Source organism: Neolamprologus brichardi, chromosome 14 (genome assembly GCF_056152115.1).
Source record: "Neolamprologus brichardi isolate AB-2024 chromosome 14, ASM5615211v1, whole genome shotgun sequence".
Classification (NCBI taxonomy): Eukaryota; Metazoa; Chordata; class Actinopteri; order Cichliformes; family Cichlidae; genus Neolamprologus; species Neolamprologus brichardi.
In genome coordinates this window covers 37,690,018-37,711,928 of record NC_142117.1, presented here as the reverse complement: position 1 = coordinate 37,711,928, position 21,911 = coordinate 37,690,018, and the positions used below count along the sequence as shown (strand labels likewise).

At 44.9% G+C, this 21,911-nt stretch overlaps 1 protein-coding gene across 1 annotated transcript in view; it reads left to right on the top strand.

The window, feature by feature from the left end:
- The first annotated feature begins 3,515 nt into the window (after nt 1-3,515).
- The window catches only part of timm50 (translocase of inner mitochondrial membrane 50 homolog (S. cerevisiae)), a 33,136-nt gene continuing 14,740 nt past the window's right edge, over nt 3,516-21,911 (top strand). The window contains exons 1-4 of the mRNA XM_087851296.1: nt 3,516-3,768; nt 5,494-5,650; nt 9,617-9,648; nt 15,191-15,212. Of these exons, the coding sequence (XP_087707422.1) occupies nt 3,553-3,768; nt 5,494-5,650; nt 9,617-9,648; nt 15,191-15,212 (427 nt within the window). The 5' untranslated portion in view covers nt 3,516-3,552. The remainder of the gene's footprint in view (nt 3,769-5,493; nt 5,651-9,616; nt 9,649-15,190; nt 15,213-21,911) is intronic.

Sequence of the window (21,911 nt, the reverse complement as noted above, 5' to 3'; positions counted from 1 at the left end):
CGAAATGCAGTTTGCATCCATCCAGAAGTGCTTTAGTGATATAGATATATTACAATATATATTAGCAATAATATAGATATGTAAGTATGTTACAGAAATGGGTCTATTATGGTATGTTATAATGTACACGGTATGAAGTATGTTAGGAATATTCTATAACTGTAAGTATGTACAGGCTGTAGTGAGTACAAGCTATGTACAGGCTATTAACAGGATATAAATATGAAATAAAAAAACTATACAGAAATCTGAGATATACAGTTATACAGAAATGTGAACTATGCAAGTTATAAACAGTTGTAGGATTGTAGGATTAAAAATTATCGTATGATTATTTACACAGAACTATACAGTAGTGCAGTTAAGATAAGTGAGATATGTGGATAATTTCTACAAAGGCTATATAAAGTGCTAGTGATTGTGAATGGTGGTTCAGTCCATGTTATTATTGTGTGTTTGAGGGTACGGTTGTCCATTGTGTGTGTGTAGGTGGTTGTGGGTGTGTGTATGTCCAGTCCATGAGTTTAACGTGGGTCAGATGTCAGGAGGCAGAGTTCAGGAGTCTGACAGCTGTGGGGAAGAAGCTGTTCCGGTACCTGGTGGTCTTAGTCCGGAGGCTCCTGTAGCGCCTCCCAGAGGGCAGGAGGGTGAAGAGTCCATGTGATGGGTGACTGGGGTCTTTGATGATTCTCCCAGCCCTTTTCAGACACCGCTTCCTGTAGATGTCCTTTATGGCAGGAAGTGGTGCTCCGGCGATGCGCTGGGCAGTTTTCACGACCCTCTGCAACGCCTTCCGGTCCGAGGCAGAGCAGTTCCCATACCAGACTGTTATACAGTTGGTCAGGATGCTCTCGATGGTGCAGCGATAGAAGTTCACCAGGATGTATGAGGACAGGTGGTTCTTCCTCAGAGTCCTCAAGAAGAAGAGGCGCTGGTGAGCCTTCTTGACCAGCTTGGAGCAGTTGGTCGTCCAGATGAGATCCTCGGAGATGTGGACTCCCAGGAACTTGAAGCTGCTCACACGCTCCACAGCCGTCCCCTTAATGTGGATGGGTGGATGTGGGTCAGCATTCCTCCTGTAGTCCACGATGAGCTCCTTGGTCTTCTCTGTGTTAAGCAGCAGGTTGTTTCTGTCGCACCACTCAGCCAGACGATCCATCTCCTCCCTGTAGGCAGCCTCATCGTTGTCACTGATGAGGCCAATCACCGTGGTGTCATCTGCAAACTTAATGATGGTGTTGGAGCCATCAGCAGGTCTGCAGTCGTGGGTGAAGAGGGAGTAGAGGAAAGGGCTCATCACACAGCCTTGTGGTACACCTGTGTTCATTGTGATTGTAGATGAGCAGTGGTTATCCAGCCGGACATGTTGGGGGCGGTTGGTCAGGAAGTCCAGTAACCATTTGCAGATGAGGGGACTGATGCCCAGGTCTGTCAGTTTTCTGATGAGTTGTGAGGGGTGGATTGTATTGAATGCTGAACTGAAGTCTATAAACAGCATTCTGGCGTATGTGTTGTTGTTGTCCAGGTGTGAGAGGACAGAGTGCAGTGCGATGGAGACTGCATCCTCTGTGCTCCTGTTCTGGCGGTATGCGAATTGGTGGGGGTCCAGGGTGGGGGGGAGACAGGATTTGAAGTGTGCTAGGAAATAAATACACAAACAATACACATATGCGTTCAATTGTGTAATTTAAGCAATCTAGGTAGCTCTGTTTTGGAAGTTCAGTTAACGCTAGAAATGTGTTTTGGAGTTTGTACGTGCTTTGTCTCTAGGCGCACCGTATATATTTATATATAAACATTAGTGATGGGCAGATGAAGCTTCATGAATCACTGAAGCTTTTCATCCAATTGGTTCACCCCAGTGCAAAGCTTCTTGAAGCTTCATTTACTCTAGTAGGACACCTACTGGACGTAAAAATATTAGTTGGCATGAATTTGAAGAGTGTGGCCTTTTGCACACAGCCTGTAAATGTCAACAACAAAAGGAGTGTGTAAAACATGTATATTGTAGTGATGGCAGCATACTGTGTATATTTATACTGGCAGTATGGAAAATTATCATTTGGAAATGCTTAAAATGGAAATGATCATTTACTGTGAGGTGAGGTGTGGTTGGGGTGTGGACAGTGGTTGTGCTTTTGTAACGTTGAGGTATGGACAGCTACACACTGAGGCCTCAGTCCTGCCTGTTCACATTTTATTCTGTAAAAACTAAATTTTCACTGCTTTTATGACCTTTTTAGTGGGGAGAACATTTAAAACATTTAATGATTTAACAAATCTTTTGAATCCTTTGTCCTCCACAATGCTAAATGGCCTCAATCACCATGCCAACCAGGTCTTCATCTATTTGAGATTGTTTTTGTTGTCTTTCCTCAGGAGAACAAAGCACAAATATAAATATCACACACGTAACTTATTACAGTTGTATAATATTGTTATATAATTTAGTTACATTACTGCATGCTATATTATCATGGCATTTGATGGCTCGCCTGGTCTTGCTCCACAATCGGTGTTCCCCTTATTCTCATGCAAAGCTCTGTAGTGCCTAAGCATGGATGAGGTGTTGTTGTTATATCCCAGCTCCCTGGCACATAGCAAACACTTCACCTTGTACAAAAGTAAAGCCGCTTAACATAAATTGTATTGCACCATCAGTATTATGAAAATACATCTTCTGTAGAAATTTACATCCTCCTCTTCTTAGCTGGCTCCATTCTCTCCTGACTTTCTCTCCTCACTCTCATAAACCTCCAAACTGTCTCCAAACTCTCACTAACCGCAACTCTCCATCAAACACCCACATTTTGAATGAAGTCTGAGGGGTTTATATCGCTGTCATAGCTCGCGGCAAACTTCGAACCACTTCATGAACCAGTCACGTGGTACAGCCGGGCAGCGAGGCTTCGGACGTCATCATTTTCAGCTCCTCCCATAAATTAAGCAAGCCTCGATACGCGCATCGCGGAAACGCCCCCTCCATTACTCGACACAAGCTTTGAAGCCTCGACACAGAACGTCACATCACTAATAAACATATATAAATAAAACCACGGTTTTTTTTTTAACATTAGTAATTCCTTTTGTGCATAATTTTATATTGTTCTTGATAATAAATTAATTAAAGCAACAAAACAACCTGAAGAGTCGATTGGGAGTTGAAAGAGCCGGCTCTTTTTAGTGAGCAGAGCCGAAAGTGCCGGTTCTCTAAAATGACATAGAATTCCAAAGCCAAAAAGAGTTAGCACAAAAAGAAAGAACAGTCATTGACGGATTTGAACCAAAGGCAAAAAATAATGATATAATTCATCAAACTTTGGGCATTTTGCCATCAACCATCATGGCAGTTTAATGTCGCAATCGAAGGTCAGAATCACTCTTTCTTCTGATTGGTGCCAACCCTAAAAAGCTCTCCCTCCTACCGCCCCACGTGGCTTTCCACTCCTCTGATTGGGGCGTGTGCCTGCCCCTCACAGGCCCTCAGCCAATCGGGTGCTTTTGTCCTTCTTACTCGCGTCATTTGCGTTAGCTGTAGTGCTACTTTCCAACATGTCGGCTGTGTGTGTGCTCCCCATGTGTCTGCGGGCAAGCCGGGGCCTCCTCCGGCTCAGGAGCGCGGCGGCCGGTGCCTCCGCCCCAGCCGTGGTGGACATCATCCGGACACTGTCCACGGACAAGCCGCCGGCCGCAGCAGGCAGTGCGACGGGCGGGTTAGCTCAGGCGATCCTCCAGGAGAGACTCCAGCAGCAACAGCAGCCGACTCAGGTGCGCTTCATTTTACAACCTTAACAGCACTCAGTAGCGTTGGCGGAGCCAACTGTACTAAGTAGTAGGTCCGACCGTGAAACCCCGCCCTCACGAGCTGCCCCGGTGATGTAAATCAACTCATGAACGACATTTCCAACCTTAGCTCAGACTGACAGCTAGCTTACATAAAGTTATTTTCCTGATCCACGCGGGCCCAGACGGACTAAACTGTGTGTTTTGTGGTGTTTGTTGCGACACACGTGATCTTCAGAAATGTGACGTTATGACAGCACCACCCCACGCGGGCTCAGCTGTCTGCTGAATGAATGAACCTGGCATTAACTAGCTAGCCAGCATGCTAATATTAGCATGCGTTTATCTAGTCTGGCTGTAGCAACACAGCTTACCTGAGCCCGGCTCACGTGAGTGTCCTCACAGTGTGTTCCTCTGAACAGTAACCCTAGGGTTAGGGTTAACCGTAACGGTGTGACAGCGTGCAGCTGACACTGCTGTGGTTACCTGCCCTTCACCCGCAGCTGTGTGTGTGTGTGTTTGTCTTGATTTTATCTGCGGGATAAATCGCGTTAACAGCCGAGGTTTGTTTCGCTCTGAAGGTCAGAGCAGACCCCCACCCTCCTCCACGTGCAGCTCAGTGTGGTGTCTGGTCATGGAGGAAGCCACCCACCACGTGACTCCTAACCGTGTGTTTCCCACAGACTCCAAACATAAAAGTGTGACATCTACAGACGAACTGTAATACGGGTTTTAGTTAAAGACTAAATAATTGCCACTCCAATTCTTCCCAGCAGCGGATACAGAAAGTGCTGAAATCTGTTAAAATCCATGATTTTAATTGGACATGAAGGAAATCAACAGCCTTCCATTAGACCATGTTGGTTTCTGTCAGTCTGTGTTGTTTAAAATGCTGTATAACATTTGCACACATTCATGCCTTTTCAGTTAGTTTGGCATGCTCCTGATGAGATGATGGACGGTGTTTTGGGGGTGATCTCCTCCCAGACATGGACCAGTGCATCTGTGCGTGCTGCAGTTCTGTTTGGCAGCATCAGGTGCAGCAGCATCAGGTGCATGAACCTCCCTGAGGTTCTCCTTGGGTTCAAGTCTGGGGAGCATGAGAGTCGTCATCTTTTAGACACTGACTACACACTGCGGCTACACAAGGGCCTACTGCAGCAGCATCAGGTCTGAGACTGGGTTTGAGGACTTTATCCAGCTAAACCAGTCATGCTGGATGAGCCTGAAGGTATCATAACGTTCGTCTCCAGACTCTCATCTGTCTCCTGTGCTCAGTGTGAACCTGCTCATCCACCAGAGCTGGACTGTTGGTTGTTTCCTCTGCTGCACTGTGCTGTGAGCACGGGCCCTGCTACATGCGGTCTGATTCTGACAGTCAGCTCAGAAACATGCACGAGGAGCACAGTGGAGGCTGTTATGTAGCACTCATGCAGCACTCCTCTACTGCCCTGCACGCTCTCCTCCACACTCTGTCGACTGTGCCAGCATACACACCAAACCACCTCCTGCCAGTTTTTATTGTTTCTGTTATTTCTGTTTTTGGGAATAAAGTTTTTTTGCTTGTTTGTTTAAAAGAGACGCAAAAACTTTTCTTTGTGTTAAACTGAATGAAGCTGACGTCTCTAACGCTTTCCTCTCAGTTCAGACTGAAGGTGAGCGCATCAGTGCTAGTTCAGAGTCAAACAGAAACGCTTGTTTTTGTTTCAGGGTCAGCCTCCTCCAGAGGGAGGGGAGGGCGAGAGGGGGGGCGAGAAGGCAGAGGACAGGAAGCAGAAGGAGAACACGGCCTACACCAAGAAGATGGTGCTACGGTTGGCGGGATTCATGGGAGTCGGCGGCGCGGTCGCCATCGTTTATATATTCGGTGAGTCTTTAAGCTTCTCCTGAAACGGCGTCCTCACTTCGTCAGTTTCAGCCGGTTTGCTTCAGGTGGAAACACGGTCACTGTCAGCCAATCAGCTTGCTCAGCAGCAGGTCTCTATGTTCAAATCCGGTTCAACCTCTTTCTGTAGGGGTGATGAGACAAAGGAGCTGAAAATAAATTTCAGTAGACACAAAGCTGTTTCTACCTGGTTTCTATCCAGAAACTTGACAAACATTCAAGAGCTGCAGAGTTTAAATGTGTTAGATCGGGGGTGTCCAACTCCAGGCCTCGAGGGCCGGCGTCCTGCAGGTTTTAGATCTGCAGGACGCCTAATCATGTGATTCAAGTGTGTTGACCCCCTGGGTCACATGATTAGTTCATTACCAGGCCTCTGGAGAACGTTACATGTTGAGGAGGTCATTTAGCCATTTAAATCAGCTGTGATGGGTCAAGGACACATTTAAAACCTGCAGGACACCGGCCCTCGAGGCCTGGAGTTCCCCACCCCTGGAATAAAGTCGAGAATAAGCCTGTAATCCAGATGTTTCCCACTGGATCAGATTGATCATGTCAAACCTTCCATGTAAAGAAAAGAAGAGATTTGTTTGAGGACAAACAGAAATTCTTGAAAAGGTTTGAGGAGCGTTTTTTAAACGAATAGTTGAGTCTAGTGTGGTGTGGCATTTTTAAAGGAAGAGAGGGTTTTTATTGTTTCCTTCATGCGAGTGTGCTGTAAGGGTTTATGTATGCAGGGCAGCTCTGTGTTTTTCTCTTTAGATTTTAATGACGGTTTTGTTGGAATAAATGTGCCACAGCTACGCTGGGGGTCAGTGATATTAAACTCCTGGAAAGATCACCGTGGGCTTTTTGGCCGGGCGCTCTTATACATACTCCTGTTTGAAAGCATGAACCCAGCACGTGGTTGTTGGTCATGGATGTTTGGTTCTGCTGCTGGGTTTAAACACGTCAGTTTAAGGCGTCTCAAACAGGAGATGCAGCAGAAGGTCTTTATTCTCTGAGCCATCTTCAAAAGCCACAAAAGAACAGGTATAATCTGTATTTCTGTCTGCGCTGGGCCTCTGAACTTCCTCTTCCTCTGATGGAAAGGTGGGTGTGATTGGTGTTTTCACACTTGGCTCCCTGATTGCAGGGACAGATGGGTGGAGCTAGCAGCCTGTCCTTCAGAGGAGAGTCAGACTGAGGATGGTGAAGGGCGTCGTTGAGGTTTGTCGAGTAGAAAAATGGACCCAGAGTGATCCGTTTAAGGAGGACAGGATGGAAATGTAATCTTTAATTTGTGGAGTCGGACTCTGGTGAGGACAGGATGAAGGATTTCTTTGGGGAGTCGTCCTCTTCAGAACCAAGTCGTTCATGAAGTTATTGGAGATTTTCTTATTTTTCTTTGATTTGCTTTTTCTCTGCGTGTTTTGAAGACAGTGGCATGCGTCTCTGTGACCTCGGTCTTCACAGGAATTGGATTTTATGTCTTTAATTCCACACTTTCCAATCGTATTTTGGATCCTTTTGAAGTTCGTTCCTTCTGGAGATTTTCCACCTTTTTCACTTTGACTTTCTCCTTTATTTGTGAAATATTTGTGCTGCACTGTGAGAATGCCAGGATGGATTTTATGGTGGATAATTTTGTTTTTAATCACTTCTTTTCTGTGGCTCATACTTGGAGATGTTCAGGATTATAACCTGCTGTTTCTCTGTGTGTTTCTTTGTGCTTTGCTTTGTAGCTTTCGGCTCAGGCGACTGCACTGAAGGTTTAAATGAACATAAGTATGTAAAGACTGTGATTGGTTCTTTGAAAGGAGGTTATTACAGTGATCAGACTCGTGTAAGAGCTGCTGAGTTAATAATAATAATCCGCATCATAGTTAGTGATGTGTGTGATGTCATCACAACTAGGGCTGCCACGATTAGTCGACTATCAAAATTGTCGACGACTGATTTAATAGTCGACGCGTCGTTTGAAGCTTTGTAAGATCACAAAAGACGCAGGAATAAGTAGTAGGATTTAAGAGTGTAATAACGGACTGAAACAGAAGATGGCAGCACTGCATGTACAAGGATGCCAGCTGCCGTTAAACCCCGAAGAAGAAGAAGCTGTGTCCCAGAATTCATAGCGCGGCCCAGCTCAGTTTCCAACAATGGCGGCAGCTAGTTAGTTTTAATATTACTCTTATTATTCTTTCTGGGTCACAAAATAAACGTTTAACATATTTTCAGGCGAGAATGTAGCTGTGTAAACCTCAAATATCTGCTCAGTTTATCAAGACACCACATATTTTCAAAAGCGCTCCGACGTTTTCGGAGACGTCTGTTACCCACTAGCTCGATAGCTAGCCGGGGGCTAGGCTCACTGTAGCCGTGAGAACACCGGACTCCCGGCTTCAAACCCACCGCCGTCTTTCGCTACTCAGGTTAAACATGATATATAAGTCACTTAGATAACTTCAAAATGTTATTGTTTGGCTTTTTTTTAGTATTTTATTTGTTCCTGAATAAATCGGTTTGGCTGAGATTAAAGTTATAGTTTTTACACAGCTGAATAAACGTCAAGCAGACAGCTGATTATCAGAAGTGTGAGATGCTCGAGAATTTACTCCGGTGTCCTGTTATATTTTAGATAGCAAGGAGTTTATTAAACTTCACTGAAACAATCTGCAAATTTAATAAACTATCATCTTGTCTTTATTTTTAGTTAGCACAGACCTTAAACACTTAAAGCTGTAAGCTAATGATAGTTATATAAGAGCAGATGCTGCTGGTGCAATAAGCTGTACGTTTTATGTCCAGTGGATGATGATCTGATTAGTCGACTATCAAAATAATGGTTTGTGGCAGCCCTAATCACAGCCCATGACAGCACTTTAACACCTGCACCTCGGTCACTCCAGATGCTCGTGCAAGTCATTTTTCTGGTTGTGGTAACCTGGTGCAGTGTGCAGGTTAGCACTGTGCTGAAGCCACGACTGTAGCGACGTGTCGGTACAGAAGCGCAGAGATCAGCAGAGACACGGCGGGAGAGGCTGACAGTTTGAAAACTTCCTGTGTCAGGGCTGAGGTGGCGCTGTGTGATATTACCAGCAGCACGTGAAGCCACCACCACAGCCTCTGACGGTGTGCTAGCACCTGAGGGCCCTGGCCTCACTGCAGTCTTGACTCAGAAACGACCTCGGTGTCGCTGAGTTTCATCTTTTCAGGCTTACAGAAATCAGAGAGCCCAAACCACAGCTGCTCGCTTCTGATAGTATAAATAGATCTGTAACCTGACCTTTAACCTGCAGGGCACCTACCTGTAAATGTAATAAATGAAGCTTTTAAATGTGTGTAACAGCGGCTACACGGTGTAGTGGTTTAACCATTTCTAACAAGCGAAGATCCCGGGAGGAGATGAGATGTTGGTGCTTGTTGATTATTGGATGGTTTGGTTGTTTTTATAATGAATACAGTTTAAAATCTGCATGTAAAACAAACACTCGTTATTGATTTTGTGGTAATTGATATCCAAACGTCTCTCATTTATTTTTAAAACATGGGAAAATGTTTTTGCTCGACCAAAACCAGTGATGTCTGTTTACTCACGCGTGTTTTCAAATTGGTAACTCTAAAGCAAGGGTCCCCAATCCCAGTCCACAAGGGCCGGTGTCCTGCAGGTTTTAGATCTTACCCTGGGTCAGCACACCTGAATCACATGATTAGTTCATCATCAGGCCTCTGGAGAACTTTAAGACATGTTGAGGAGTCATTTAGCCGTTTAAATCAGCTGTGATGGATCAAGGACACATCTAAACCCTGCAGAAACACCGGCCCTCGTGTACTGGGATTGGGGACCCCTGCTCTAAAGTGCCCATAGGTGTGAATGGTTGTCTGTGTGTTAGCCCTGTGACAGACCTGTCCAGGATAAGTGGAACAGGATGGATGGAGGCAATAAACTGTTTTATTTTTCTTCTTTTTTAGGCACAAATTCGGTGGATGAGCAAGGAAACACGGTAAGTTTTGCTGTCTCTCTCTCTCTCTCTCACACACACACACACACACTTCGTGCTCATGCTTTAAGGCGATGGTGTTTGATTGTGAAGTCACCTGTTCAGATTCAAATCAGGTATCTGGTGCGTGAGGAGCACACTTAGCAGCTCGCTGCGTGATGGAGGGCTGAGAGGTGTCGCTGTGGGAGAGGAAGCCACACACTTATCTCACCTTTTGTCCGCTTTCATACTGTAATGGGATTGAGCAGCTCAGGGCCCTCATGCAGTAACGACCTGCACTTCCAGCCAGACGGTGATCCAGATGTTCAGCAGGCTGCGAGAGCAGCATCTGCATTTTAAACATGTGCAGCTCCATCCGTCGCCTTCAGATTATACATGTTTGTGTTCAGATAACCAGCCGTTCCAGAGCAGAAGCTTTGCTTTGTTCGGGTAATAAGATCGTCCCCTCGCTCTTACTTTGATCGGCTCAGCTGCTGCTAACCAGCTGAAAGGCAAGTCAGTGTTTACTGATGGAAACAGATGTTTGTTAGCATCTGGAGACATCAGCAGTGACAGACCTGAGCTTATGGTGATTTTGAAAGTAATAACAGCTTGGATCAAGCTGTCAGATTAGAGGGGGGGGGGTTGGCCTGAGCTTTGCGGTTTCCTGTGATGCTGGTCTTTAGGGACAGGATCTTCTTTGGAGGTGTTAATGGCCACTTCAAAGGGCACACTTCAGTCTCATTAGGATCCTTTTGTTGGTGACAAAGAGGTGAGCGTGTCGTTTGCTCGGTGTATATTTGAAGCTCGGGAACTGAAGAGCCGGCCGCGGACGTCAGCGTCGGAGAAAAGGACCTCAGACTGAAGCCTGCAGTAACTTCAGTCGTTTGTTGTCTTCAGTTGACTCATAAACTTGCTCTGCACTTCATTACTGCACACTTACAGCTTTCTAAAGTGTCCTTCAATAAAAGAATATGACTTTAAGGACTTAACAACATTACTTCAGTTATAGTGCACGACCATCTCTGACACATCAGCACTAAGGAAACACTGAATGACTTGGTGGTTTTTTGTCCATAAAACGACTCATCTAAGATGACCACAAAGTAACAGATCTCTCAGCAACATTATGCAACATTTTAGGCACACTACACAAACATTGCTGATGAGTCACACATCAGTAATGTTTGTAGGCTGAGTGCATTTTTAAAACAATTTGTGCAAACTGCACTTCAAGGTGGAATATTTGCATATCATGACTACCTCATGATATTTTGTCTCAAAAATGAACCCTATGAATATGTCAGTGCCATTAGGATGAAATTATTGTGTCACCAACATTTTAATGTTAGACATATAATGTTAACAGCCTCTGTAAACTAATATCCTGGCTGCTCGAGGCTGCTGTTTTCTCTGACAGCTTCAATCAAAATTAGAAATGCTGCTCTGGGAGACTGAAATAACCAATAGTGGGCCAAAGCCTAGCACAGCCTTTAACGTTATTGTGATGGATACATTTTATGAGTGAACTTGACTTTAAGTGACTTACAGGTTTCTTTGAAACACTCTCTGTTCTGGTGCAAAGCTGGGTTTGATTAGTGGGTCGGGCCGGTCGTCTGAGACACCTCGGTAACAGACGTGCAGAGAGTGATGGACACCTGAAGCACAGGTGTTGTGCTTTATCTCCGTGTGAATCATCCACCTCAGGATCAGCTACGATCCAAACTGGAAGGGAGGAAACTGGTGTTTCATTTTTTTACCCTGATTATGTATTTTACTGTATTATAAATCGTACATTTAGTAATTCAAAATCTGACCGTGCAAGCTTTAACTGACAGGATGTGAATCGACCGTCTGGTCAGGTAGCATAGTTTCAGTTTGGCTGTGATGAGACGAGGTGTGGATGTGGGAAGGATGAGCTCTCTTTGTCCCGGCACGGGAGGATTTCTGTCTTCAAAGGGCACACTTATCTCACCTGACTTCCTGTCAGGAGCTCCAATCAGACGGCACACTTCTCATGTCGCCGTGACGCCCGTCTTCTGTCTGCGCTAACAAAAGCCACACTTACCAACTCCTCATCTTTAAACTGTCGTCTCCAGGGCATTTAACGGCGGCGTGTGCCGGCGCTCGGAGAGGTGTTTATGCAGAAAACACTTCCCAGAAAGTGTGTGTGTGTTTCAGCTGCTCTTTAGTCATAAAGTTTTAATTATTTTCCTCAGTTTTAAGTTTGATCTCCCTGCTGTTTGAAACCAGGTGTAATTCATCTCGATGTCACATTTCTAGAAATGTAATGAAATGAAACGATCACTTCACTGTTTAGACGTTTTTACCTGCTGCTGTTGTCGTCACCGCGCGGTGGGCGGGCAGCATGGACACACAAGTTTGTGAGGCGACGTAGGAGTGTGAAATTAATACTGAAGGTGGGGGATCTACTAAAAATCTCAGACAGGTTTGAATCTCAGTGATGTCAAGGTCAAAGGTCAAGTGGTCTGAAACTCTTGTGAATGCTGTAACTCGAGAAGAAAGTCACCGAGGACTTTTGAGTGAGCAGTGTCTGTGAGGAGGCTGAGGGCCGTCATCAGTATCTTTATCTGCTGAAACGACTGGACTGTCAAAAGGAAACGATTCAAACTTTGGGATGGATGTTCAGGTTGGAATTTATTGCCGATCGGCTGAGCCTTTTACCGGTCGTTGCTAATAATGCTGGTTGAAGCTGTCGGTGATGAAACGAGTAACGGCTGTTTTATGTTATTAAATATTTCCGTCCTGGAAGCACGTGTTGTTCGCCAAAAGTTTTCAGCAATTCAACGAACGATCCTTTTCCACAGTATGATGCGACATCATTTCCTTTGACAGATATTTAGATGCAGCCAGCGTGCACTGTCCACCTGAGCTGTCCATTTAACCCTTTCATGGTGGTCACTACAGTGGACAGCCAGCCCTGCCCCCCACTGTTCAGCCAGTTCAAAAATCTTTTTTTCATGCCTAAAGATGAATAAAAAAATAATTGATGCACGACAGGGTTAATATTCAACCGTTTTAGCAAGAGCACTTTGCTGTTCTGCTGGTGATAGCCGAGCATGCTCAGCCGGATAGTGGACACGTAGATGCTCATGCAGGTTAGTCATGTTTGCTGGTGCTGTACGTGTGCACCAGCGGCACAGCCCTTTGGTGACACGCTCAGGTTTGCCTCTTTCATCTGGTTAAAGCCAAAGAAATCCCTGATGGGCGACTTTGGGTTTTTTTTTGGCAACTAATTCGTTGCCAAAAAAATCCTCCTCCCAAATCAGTCCGTGCATGCTTACATTGCTCCGCCCATCAAAAAGTCACCTGCACGAATATATCGCCTATCATCATTTATTGGACTGATGAATATCTGCTGGAAAATGTTAGATATCGCCCAACTTTACCATGACACCCAGCACAAAGCGCCCTGGTGGTGCTCGGGGGCGTTCGTGCACATGGCAGGAGTAACATGGAGGCCCCGTTAATGTGGGAGAATATTTGTGAGTAAATCTGTGAAGGTGCATCTAAAATACTCTTAAACCAGAGCGCTGGCTGTTTAAGCAGCGTGGGGAAACCTGCTGCTGACCGCGGCTCACGCTGACACACACAGGTTTGTTTTTAGGGCTTTTGTGGACGTCCTTGTGGTTTGTCTGCATGCGAGGTCTCACACGTGACCGGACCTGTGGGAACCCTCTGCTGGTATTTACCACTGTGGTCAGTATGATGGAACTGTAAATGTTCTAAAATCAGCGCCGTTTGGTTTCTTCTGAAGCGCCGCGAGGACACGGGAACCGCAGGCCGGCCTCTTTTCCGTGCTGCACCGTAAGGACCGCTCTCTCACATTAAAGCCTCCGGCTGTATCCTGTCGAGCCAGCAGGCGGGCCGGACCACTTCAAAGCCGAGGCACACTTCTCACGCCTCCCTGCTAGCCTGCCCCCCTCGTGAGGTCACGTGACCCGGCTGTCAGGAGGAGAAACCCTTCAGAGGACAAACTTTGAACAGAATTACACGTTACGGTCGGCTCGGTGGCCGTTGCCTGCTGGAGCTCTCAGACAGCTTTGGGAGAAGTGGTGAGCACCGAGGCTTTTTCCAGGAACAGCTCCCGGTGTTCCTGAAGACATTTAAAGAACAAGCTGTTGGCCTGTTACAGGGTTTGGCACGCTGTGAAAGGATTTGCTTTTATTGGGTGTCTCTGTCGAGTTATTTGTGTGTTTGAGGGCTCTCTGTTGCCAGCGCGACACGTTTAAATGATGAATCACGTCCGGCCCGTGGTCTCCGTTGGCCGGCTCAGATTCTGGGATGTTTTTGTACTTTCTGTCCTCGACACGTCGAGTTTGGGGAGTGTGGGAACCCGTCCCGCTCTCCCAGGCTGCTCTGCAGTCGCACCGAGGTGTCGATGAGGGTTTAACGGCCTCTTCCTCGTCTCTGCACTGACATCACTTCACCCCCGCACGAGAGCATCTGCACGCCTCTAATTAGCCATTTTCTCCTCTCTGTAAAAAGAAAAGAGCTTCACCAGAGGAGCTTCGTGCACATCCACCGTTTTCTCACACATCTGCCCATCAGAATTATATTAAAATCATTAAAGAGTCGAATTAAAATAGTAAAGTGCATTTTTAGCATCAGCTGGTAGGAATCTTGGAAATCTGTTTGAATATCAGGATTATTCCCAGGAAAACAGAAAAAGCTCCTAATATAAATAAAATAAGACGTTTAATTGTTATTTCATTTTTTTCTTTATTCACTGATTAAATCTTGAAGGTGAGGACGGTTATTGATTTGCCATCCCTGGAAAATCTTTCAAAGGTCGGAGATTTTATTGTCTCATACAGATCAGTAATAAATTCCCATGAAGAGCCCACACTGTCATTCTTTTTTTACTTTGCAGTAAACTCTCATGTCTCTAATCCCAGAGTGTTTATTTCCAGAATAAACTCCTAAAAGTCTTAAAGTGAGCAAAGTCCAACAGAGTCAGTGACACGTACCTGTGGTCCAGTGTAGTAACTGCAGTGTCGCTGCATGTCCACCAGGGGGAGGCCTTCATCACAGATCCAACTTCAGATCTCTCTTCATCATCTTATCTTATATTTCTGTTTTATCTCTAAAAAGATTTTCTTAGTCCTTCTTAAAAGTTTTAAAAACAAATCTTTGTGTCATTTTTACACCCAGATGAATCATAGAAGTCATATAATGTAATTATACCTGTGATACTTGATAGTTTTTATTTATTTTTACCTGTTTTATTTTGTCCCGATAAATAAATGCATTTCATTGTATTTTATTCAGACTTTATTGAGCTTTTTGCTGTTTTGTTTATAAGTAAATCTCATTTGAATCCTGTTAGCTAATAATCAGCTGATCAGTACCTGTCTCACCTGAGGTCTGAGTCATGAACATAAAACATAATTCATCCCTTCAGCTTTTATTCTCTGCGGTGTATCAGCACACGTGTTAGTAAGCAGACAGATGTGGAGCTGCATGTTGCCCTCACAGCTCTGATGAGCAGACGTGATTGATGAGAGCAGATTTGTAACCACCTCCTTTCTGCTCCTCCTCACAGATTCCAGACGAGTTCGACAAAGGTGAGTGTAAACTTTTTATTTCTTTTCTCAGCTCGAGCTCACAAACTGATCTTAAACTGTGTTTACTGCTCACAGCTGACGCGCTCTCTGCTTTCTGTTTGAGTGAATGATTGATCGCTCGGTGCCAACTGTTCTCACTCTGTGTGTTTGTTCCAATCATCCATATGCCCCATCATTCATCCCGCCCACCCCTGAGCTGCCTGTCAGCACAAATGCACACATTTCCATCCAGCCAGACAAACTACACCTCATCTCCTCCGTGAACCCGCTGCCTCTTAACAAGATGACAGAATAATGGGCGTAATGCTACAAATACATGTGGAGACCATTGGCATGCTGAAGGTGTGAGTGTGGAAAGCTGCGTTCATTAGCTGAGCTGCAGTTCTGTGCAGCAGTAGCTTTACATACATACAGATGACCAGCAGCAGGCTGGACCACCTTTAGCTTTTAGAAGTGGCCGTGCGTGGTCACAGTAACGGGCTGCAGGGTTTAAATAACTGACGGGGGGGCGGGGTGTGGTCCTCTGCTCAATCCGAGATGCTCGTCTGCACACCTCTTCATGCACGTCAGTCATTATTGATTTGATTTGATTGTCGAGTCGTGCAGAAAACTACATGCAAGATGTTTATAACAATAAAACTGAAGCCTTAATTTAAAGATGACGTAATAAAGAAATCATCTCTCCTGACGTGTTTTCCAAGCTTTAGAAACAAAGACGACAAAGTTCATCTTATTAATATCTATAAAAGATTAAACGGCTTCCATGTGTGGCTCATGTAAATTAAATAAGTAAAGTGAATCCGTGAGCTGCATCATTTCTACATGCAGGAGGAAGATGATGTAAACAGAGTAAATCTTCATTCTTCTGACTTTCTGCTCTTCACATTGATCTGCTCTCTTTCTTAAAAAGCTATTCTGATTGCTTATTAAACCTAATAATCAGATGGTCAATATCTCTTCCTCCCGGGGGTCCAATCTGCCTCCTCTCCTCCTTCTCCTCTCCTCCAGTCCTCCCTTTCCAGCCTAAATCGCTCCCTGAGGTCCACTTTGTCCTCATCTGGCTGCAAACCTCCGTCTCTCCTCCCTCTGTGGGTGACGCCTTCGCCCCCTCTCTGCCCGTCCGTCTCCATCTGTGGTCGGCAGCTCGCGATGCTGCCGAGGCTGGAAGCGGTCGGGACAGACGGGAGAGAGGGAGGATGTGTGGATTGATCGATTGATTGATGAACAGAAGGACGAGGTCGGACTGAAGCTCAGGGACACTGAGTATTGATGAGTGGATTAGATCCGGGCTGATGTGACGCTCACAGCTGTTCACCACGCACTCATTTACAGTGTGGACAGTTCACCACGTCACAGGTTTATCTTCTTAAACCAGCAGTTTGACTCTTAAACTGTTTTTATACACAAAACCTTCTGTGCAGAAGGAAAGTTTTGTAGAGATAATAATCATTTTCCCTCCGTGTCCTCGGAACAGTGTCACACATGAGAAAAGAGTTTGACGTCTCTACATAAAGCTGTTAATCTGCACGGTTAAAGCACAAATCATTGTCAGATTTATATTTGATATTTTATCTATAGTGGAAAAAAATAAGTAAAGCTTTAAATTAGAAGTTGTCTGTTTTATTTAAACAGGAAAATTCAAACCTTTTACAAGAGTGAACGACACACAGATGCATCTAAATCCACATCCATGCACCAAAGCAAGAATAAAGTGAAACAGAAGTCTGCAGGCTTCAAAGCTCAGTCGGCTTCAGTTTCAGCGCCGCCGTCGTCGTGTGAAACGATGTACGCAGACAAAAACGGATCTGCGTCACGTTTAAACTGTGCACACAGAAGGACTTTATTGCTATTTTAATTATGAAATACTGACTGTAAGGAGAAAACTGCTCGTTGGTGTTTGCAGCCGGTTCGCTTCATGAGTAGAAGTCGCTGCTGGCGCTCTCTGACAGCAGACCGTCAGTTATGACTAGGGATGGGTATCGTTTAGGTTTTATCCGATACCGGTGCCAAACTGGTACTTTTGAAACGTGCCGGTGCTTAAACGGTGCTCAAACCGGTGCTTAAAGAATGGAGAACACAAAATTGGTCCAAAAACCTCTCATGTTCAGCTGTTTTTTTGTAAAAAGATAACAATGTTAGCCTTTTCTGCAGCTATGGGGCATATATGGTATCACTCTTGGCTGGAAGCAGTGCTTAAACAATGGAAAAAACACAAACTTTGTCCAAAAACCTCTCATGTTTAACTGTTTTCCACTTTTTCTTTGGTCATTTTAGCCTTTTTGTCCAGGGTGAAGGGAGTATCTGCCATCAAACAAGAAGACAGCCGCATGTAGCTATGATGGTGTTTGCTAGTTCACCTTACATGCATTAATGTAATAACGTGGTTAGCCTACTCAACGTAAATTACACACGAACAACATTAAGCTACTCACGCAGAGAAGAACGGCTGCTGCTGCATCATCATCCTCATCATTTCTGCTACACTGGCAGGGCTAGGGGCCAGGACTCTCCTCTTCGGGTTTTTGGGGGATGTTGCTAACTCCGGGTCCGATAACAGGCACCACACCCGCAGTAGATGTGCTCGGTGTGAGGTCTCGCAGCCAGCTATCAAATACGGCGCATTTCTCGGCTTTTAAAAAAACGCTATGCGTCGCCAGGTGTTTCATCAGATTTGAGGTGTTACCTCCTTTGACAGTATCACAGTATCAGCTTAAAGCACTTGTTGCAGCTGCTGAGTTTGCATCTTTTGCTGTGAAGTACAGCCAGACTTTGACCGCTTCACCTTGGGCGTTTTTAATCTGTAGCTCTGCTATAAAAGAACGTACGTACCTGGACCCGCCTACTATCCTCGGAAACGTAAAATGATTGGCTAGAATCTAAAGTGTGTCACAGCTCAGGAAAAAAAGCACCGAAATGTGCGCTGCTTTTCGGTCTGGTTACTACCGTTTATGTCAGAACCGGTGCCATCATGGCACCGGATACCGGTACCCATCCCTAGTTATGACGAACACTGAAGATGCTGAAGAAGAGCCGACCTTCATCATTAGTTCTCACATGCGGTCTGAGGGGCTCTAAATGTATTCACAGCGAGGAGAAGAACAAATGTCAGAATGGTGATGAGTGGTGGACGTGCTGCACATCTCTAACGCCCCCTGCACATTTCCCTTTCTGCACATCCTGACCTGCAGGACCTTAGGAACCAAATGATCCCTGATTAGCTTAGGGAGCGGCCTAAAAGTTCACCACCCCTCAGGGAGACGCGCCTCCACATCTTTCATCCTCCTCACTCCTCACTCCTCTTTTATATCCTACCTTCCTCCTCCTCCTCCTCCTCCTCAGGGAGCAGCAGAAGGTGAGTGGGGTGACGGATGTGCGAATGGGACTTCTGGGACACGTTTGGCTGCAGAATCTGTTCGCGTGCCAAGTGGCGGCATTTGCGTCTGTGATGCTGAGGAGCGTCGGATACCATAGCAACCAGCATGTGACACGCCTCTCACACAATGCAAAGTTTTACCTTCAGAGCGACAGCCTAGAAATCTCACGTCCTGCCACCTGTCCCACACTCTGATATGAGCCTTCAACATTTACCCAGAATGCACTTCATATTCACATTGCTTCATATCGTGACACTGTGAGTGGGCACATTGACAGCTCTGGATGTCTGCCGTTCATACGTTGGTGGATCTGTGCGCCTTTCTGTGCACGCCGAGCCCTCCGTGGTGTTTGAACCTGACACGTTCGTACTGCGTCCTGCTGCCGGAGCATTAATAACCCCTCGCAGTGCAGCCCGGGGGCCTCGTATCAACACATTGAAGAGGCCACGGCGTGCCGTCGTTTGTCACCCGGAGAGAAAGCAAACGATTGATATCTGAGGAAGAGGAGGAGGAGGTGGCGTTGTGTAGCAGATGCCCGTCCTCACCGTGGCTTTTGTTTAAGGCCAGAGACTCCATCTCTCCACACCTCCCTCTTTAACTTCATCCCCTTACTCCTCTGTCCCTCTCTTTGTCGTCTTCATCATACCTCCTCCCCCCCCACCTTTTTATTTCAGAAACTGTAAAAACTTCTCTGCTCTTAACACTCAGATTCAGATTGTTTTCTCTTCTCTTGGATCTTTGTGAGGTCATAGAGACAGGGTAATCTAAGGTGGTGCTAAAACGGCTTGTTTCAGAGCTGGAAACGGTAGAATAGGTCGTGTTTGGGGTGTGTTGCATGTTTCCAACTCATAAACAATAAAAGAAAAGTGAAGAAAGGGAAAATATTCTCGTTTAGGAAGAGAAACCAGTCACGTGGTGTACTCAGTCTTTGGCTGCATTTTGACAACTGAAACAAATTCCAGTGTAATCCAGTAAAATGTGGTTAACATCTCGGTGTTGCCTCGAACACCACCTTCCTCCTCTGTCGTAGAAACTGTCAGAAAGACAGATTCCTCCCCCATCACCACCTCCATCACCTCTCCTCGGCTCCATTAACATGATAAAAGCCCAGATTAATCCCCCTCCCCTCTGTGGAGGATATCCCCACACACTGGCGTCCTAGATTTCCCTCTCACTCACACACACACTTTTCCTGGTGTGTTTGGTGGGGCTCCCAGGGGAGAGGTTACTCAGCAGCCACGCTTTACACCCCACGCTGCCTGCACGCGTAAACATCCTCTTCTTCAGCCTCGAGGATATTATTGCTCCTCTTTTATTTCATTACTCTCACACCATCTGTTTGCTAGGACCCCACAAGCCTGTATGTAAAAGATGGACATACCTTCTCTGACATCACACACCACTTTTTCCCCCGTGTGTAATCAAGCTATTGTCACAAATAATCTGAACACTCGCGTTTCTGCAGATGCTCACTGGATCATTGTGTGTCTTAGAGTTTGTTGTCTGTCTCTTTGTGGCCATTTCATGTTTTTGATTTTTGTTCTGTTGTTTCTGGGCTTCTTACGATCGTAATGCAGGTGTTTTGGTCTCATTTTCTGTTTTTGAGGTAATTTCTCGTGTTTTCTGGTTATTTTGTCTGGACTTTTTTCTCGATTTTGTGAATATTTCTGGATATTTGTTGGCATTTTGTCTTTTTTTTTTTATGTCTGTAAATGTCATGCGTATATGAGTATACATCAAAACAGAAACCAGATTTAACCCTTTAAGACCGACCATAGAACCAAGTCCGCCAGAGCTTATATTATATTTTTACATGCTGTGGAGCCATTTTTGGGAGCATTTCAAGTTGATATACATCAATACAACCATTATAGCCCAGATTTTAATAATATGTCTGCATTAAGTGCATAGTAATTACATAAATTGCAAAAAAGTGCAATAAACTACAAAAAAACTGAAAATCGTTTTTGCTTTTTTAACATATATTTCTAGTTAGAGAAATTTAAGAGGCTTATCCCTCAAAACTGTAAATACAAAAAAGTTGCACAAAATAGTTTCCCACCACAGGAAATTTATTTTGAGTGTCTTCATAGTTTTATTTTTGAAATACACCAATTTTTATACACTGCAGGAAAAACGAAAATAAATATTATAATGCAAATATGCAAAAAAGCAGCATATGCATCAAAATAAACTATTTCCAGCAGTGCAATATGAGTCCTAAGCATCCCAGAAACAACACAAAGTCATAAAGTCAAAGATAACTTTTAAAAACACCAGTATAGACTAATGAGGCCCTGATGGTAAAAAAAAAACAAAAAAAAAACTACATTTCCGTGAAAATGACGTCACTTCCGGTTTCAGGCAGGTCATGGCGGACATGCAAAAGTTCTCGCTGACATCTATTCCGTAGGAAGTGTTATGAACAGCTGATCGGATCGGCAAAGCGTGTTTCTGGAATATTTTGTTTTTGTTGCTGCAAGTGCTTTTTATGCAGTTTTTGCAAAATGGAGCGTGCCCGCTCTGACCGGCTTTAAAGGGTTAAGTTTGGTCAGTCTCCCCTGCATGGTCATCTCCTTGTTTACTTCTGGACATCTTTAACTGAACTTTATTTATACAGCGGCAAATCACAACAACAGTCACCTCATGGCGCTTTATATTGTAAGGTAGATCCTACAATAATACATACAGAGAAAAACCCAACAATCATATGACCCCCTATGAGCAGCACTTTGGCGACAGTGGGAAGGAAAAACTCCCTTTTAACAGGAAGAAACCTCCAGCAGAACCAGGCTCAGGGAGGGGCGGGGCCATCTGCTGTGATTGGTTGGGGTGAGAGAAGGAAGACATGATAAAGACATACTGTGGAAGAAAGCTTCACGTGGTGCAGCTGTTTTTAAGTTTGTGTGTCTGCAATTTTAAAACATCCAAATAAAATCCCAGAATTTCACTCAGCAGCCATATTGTTGGTGAATTAGTAATGATTGGATACAGTTACAGTATTTTATTATTTGGATAAAAGCAAACATGAAAGAATTACCAACATATCATACACAGACAACAGTACAGGGTTAGGGTTAGGATCTAACCAGAACAAACTGAGCTAGCTTGATGTTTTAAATGAAGCTCCGATGGAAGAAGGAAGTCTTTTCCAAAGTGATCCAACCTCAAAATGTGGATATAAAAGGACGTGGTCGATTCGATGGTCGGCGAGGCAGGAATAAGATCAGAGGAGATCTGATATAAGCAGGAGCCATGTAGGGTGTTGCACATTATTTATAAATGTTCAAATAAATACCAGATTTTACTGGAAGCCAATTAAGGA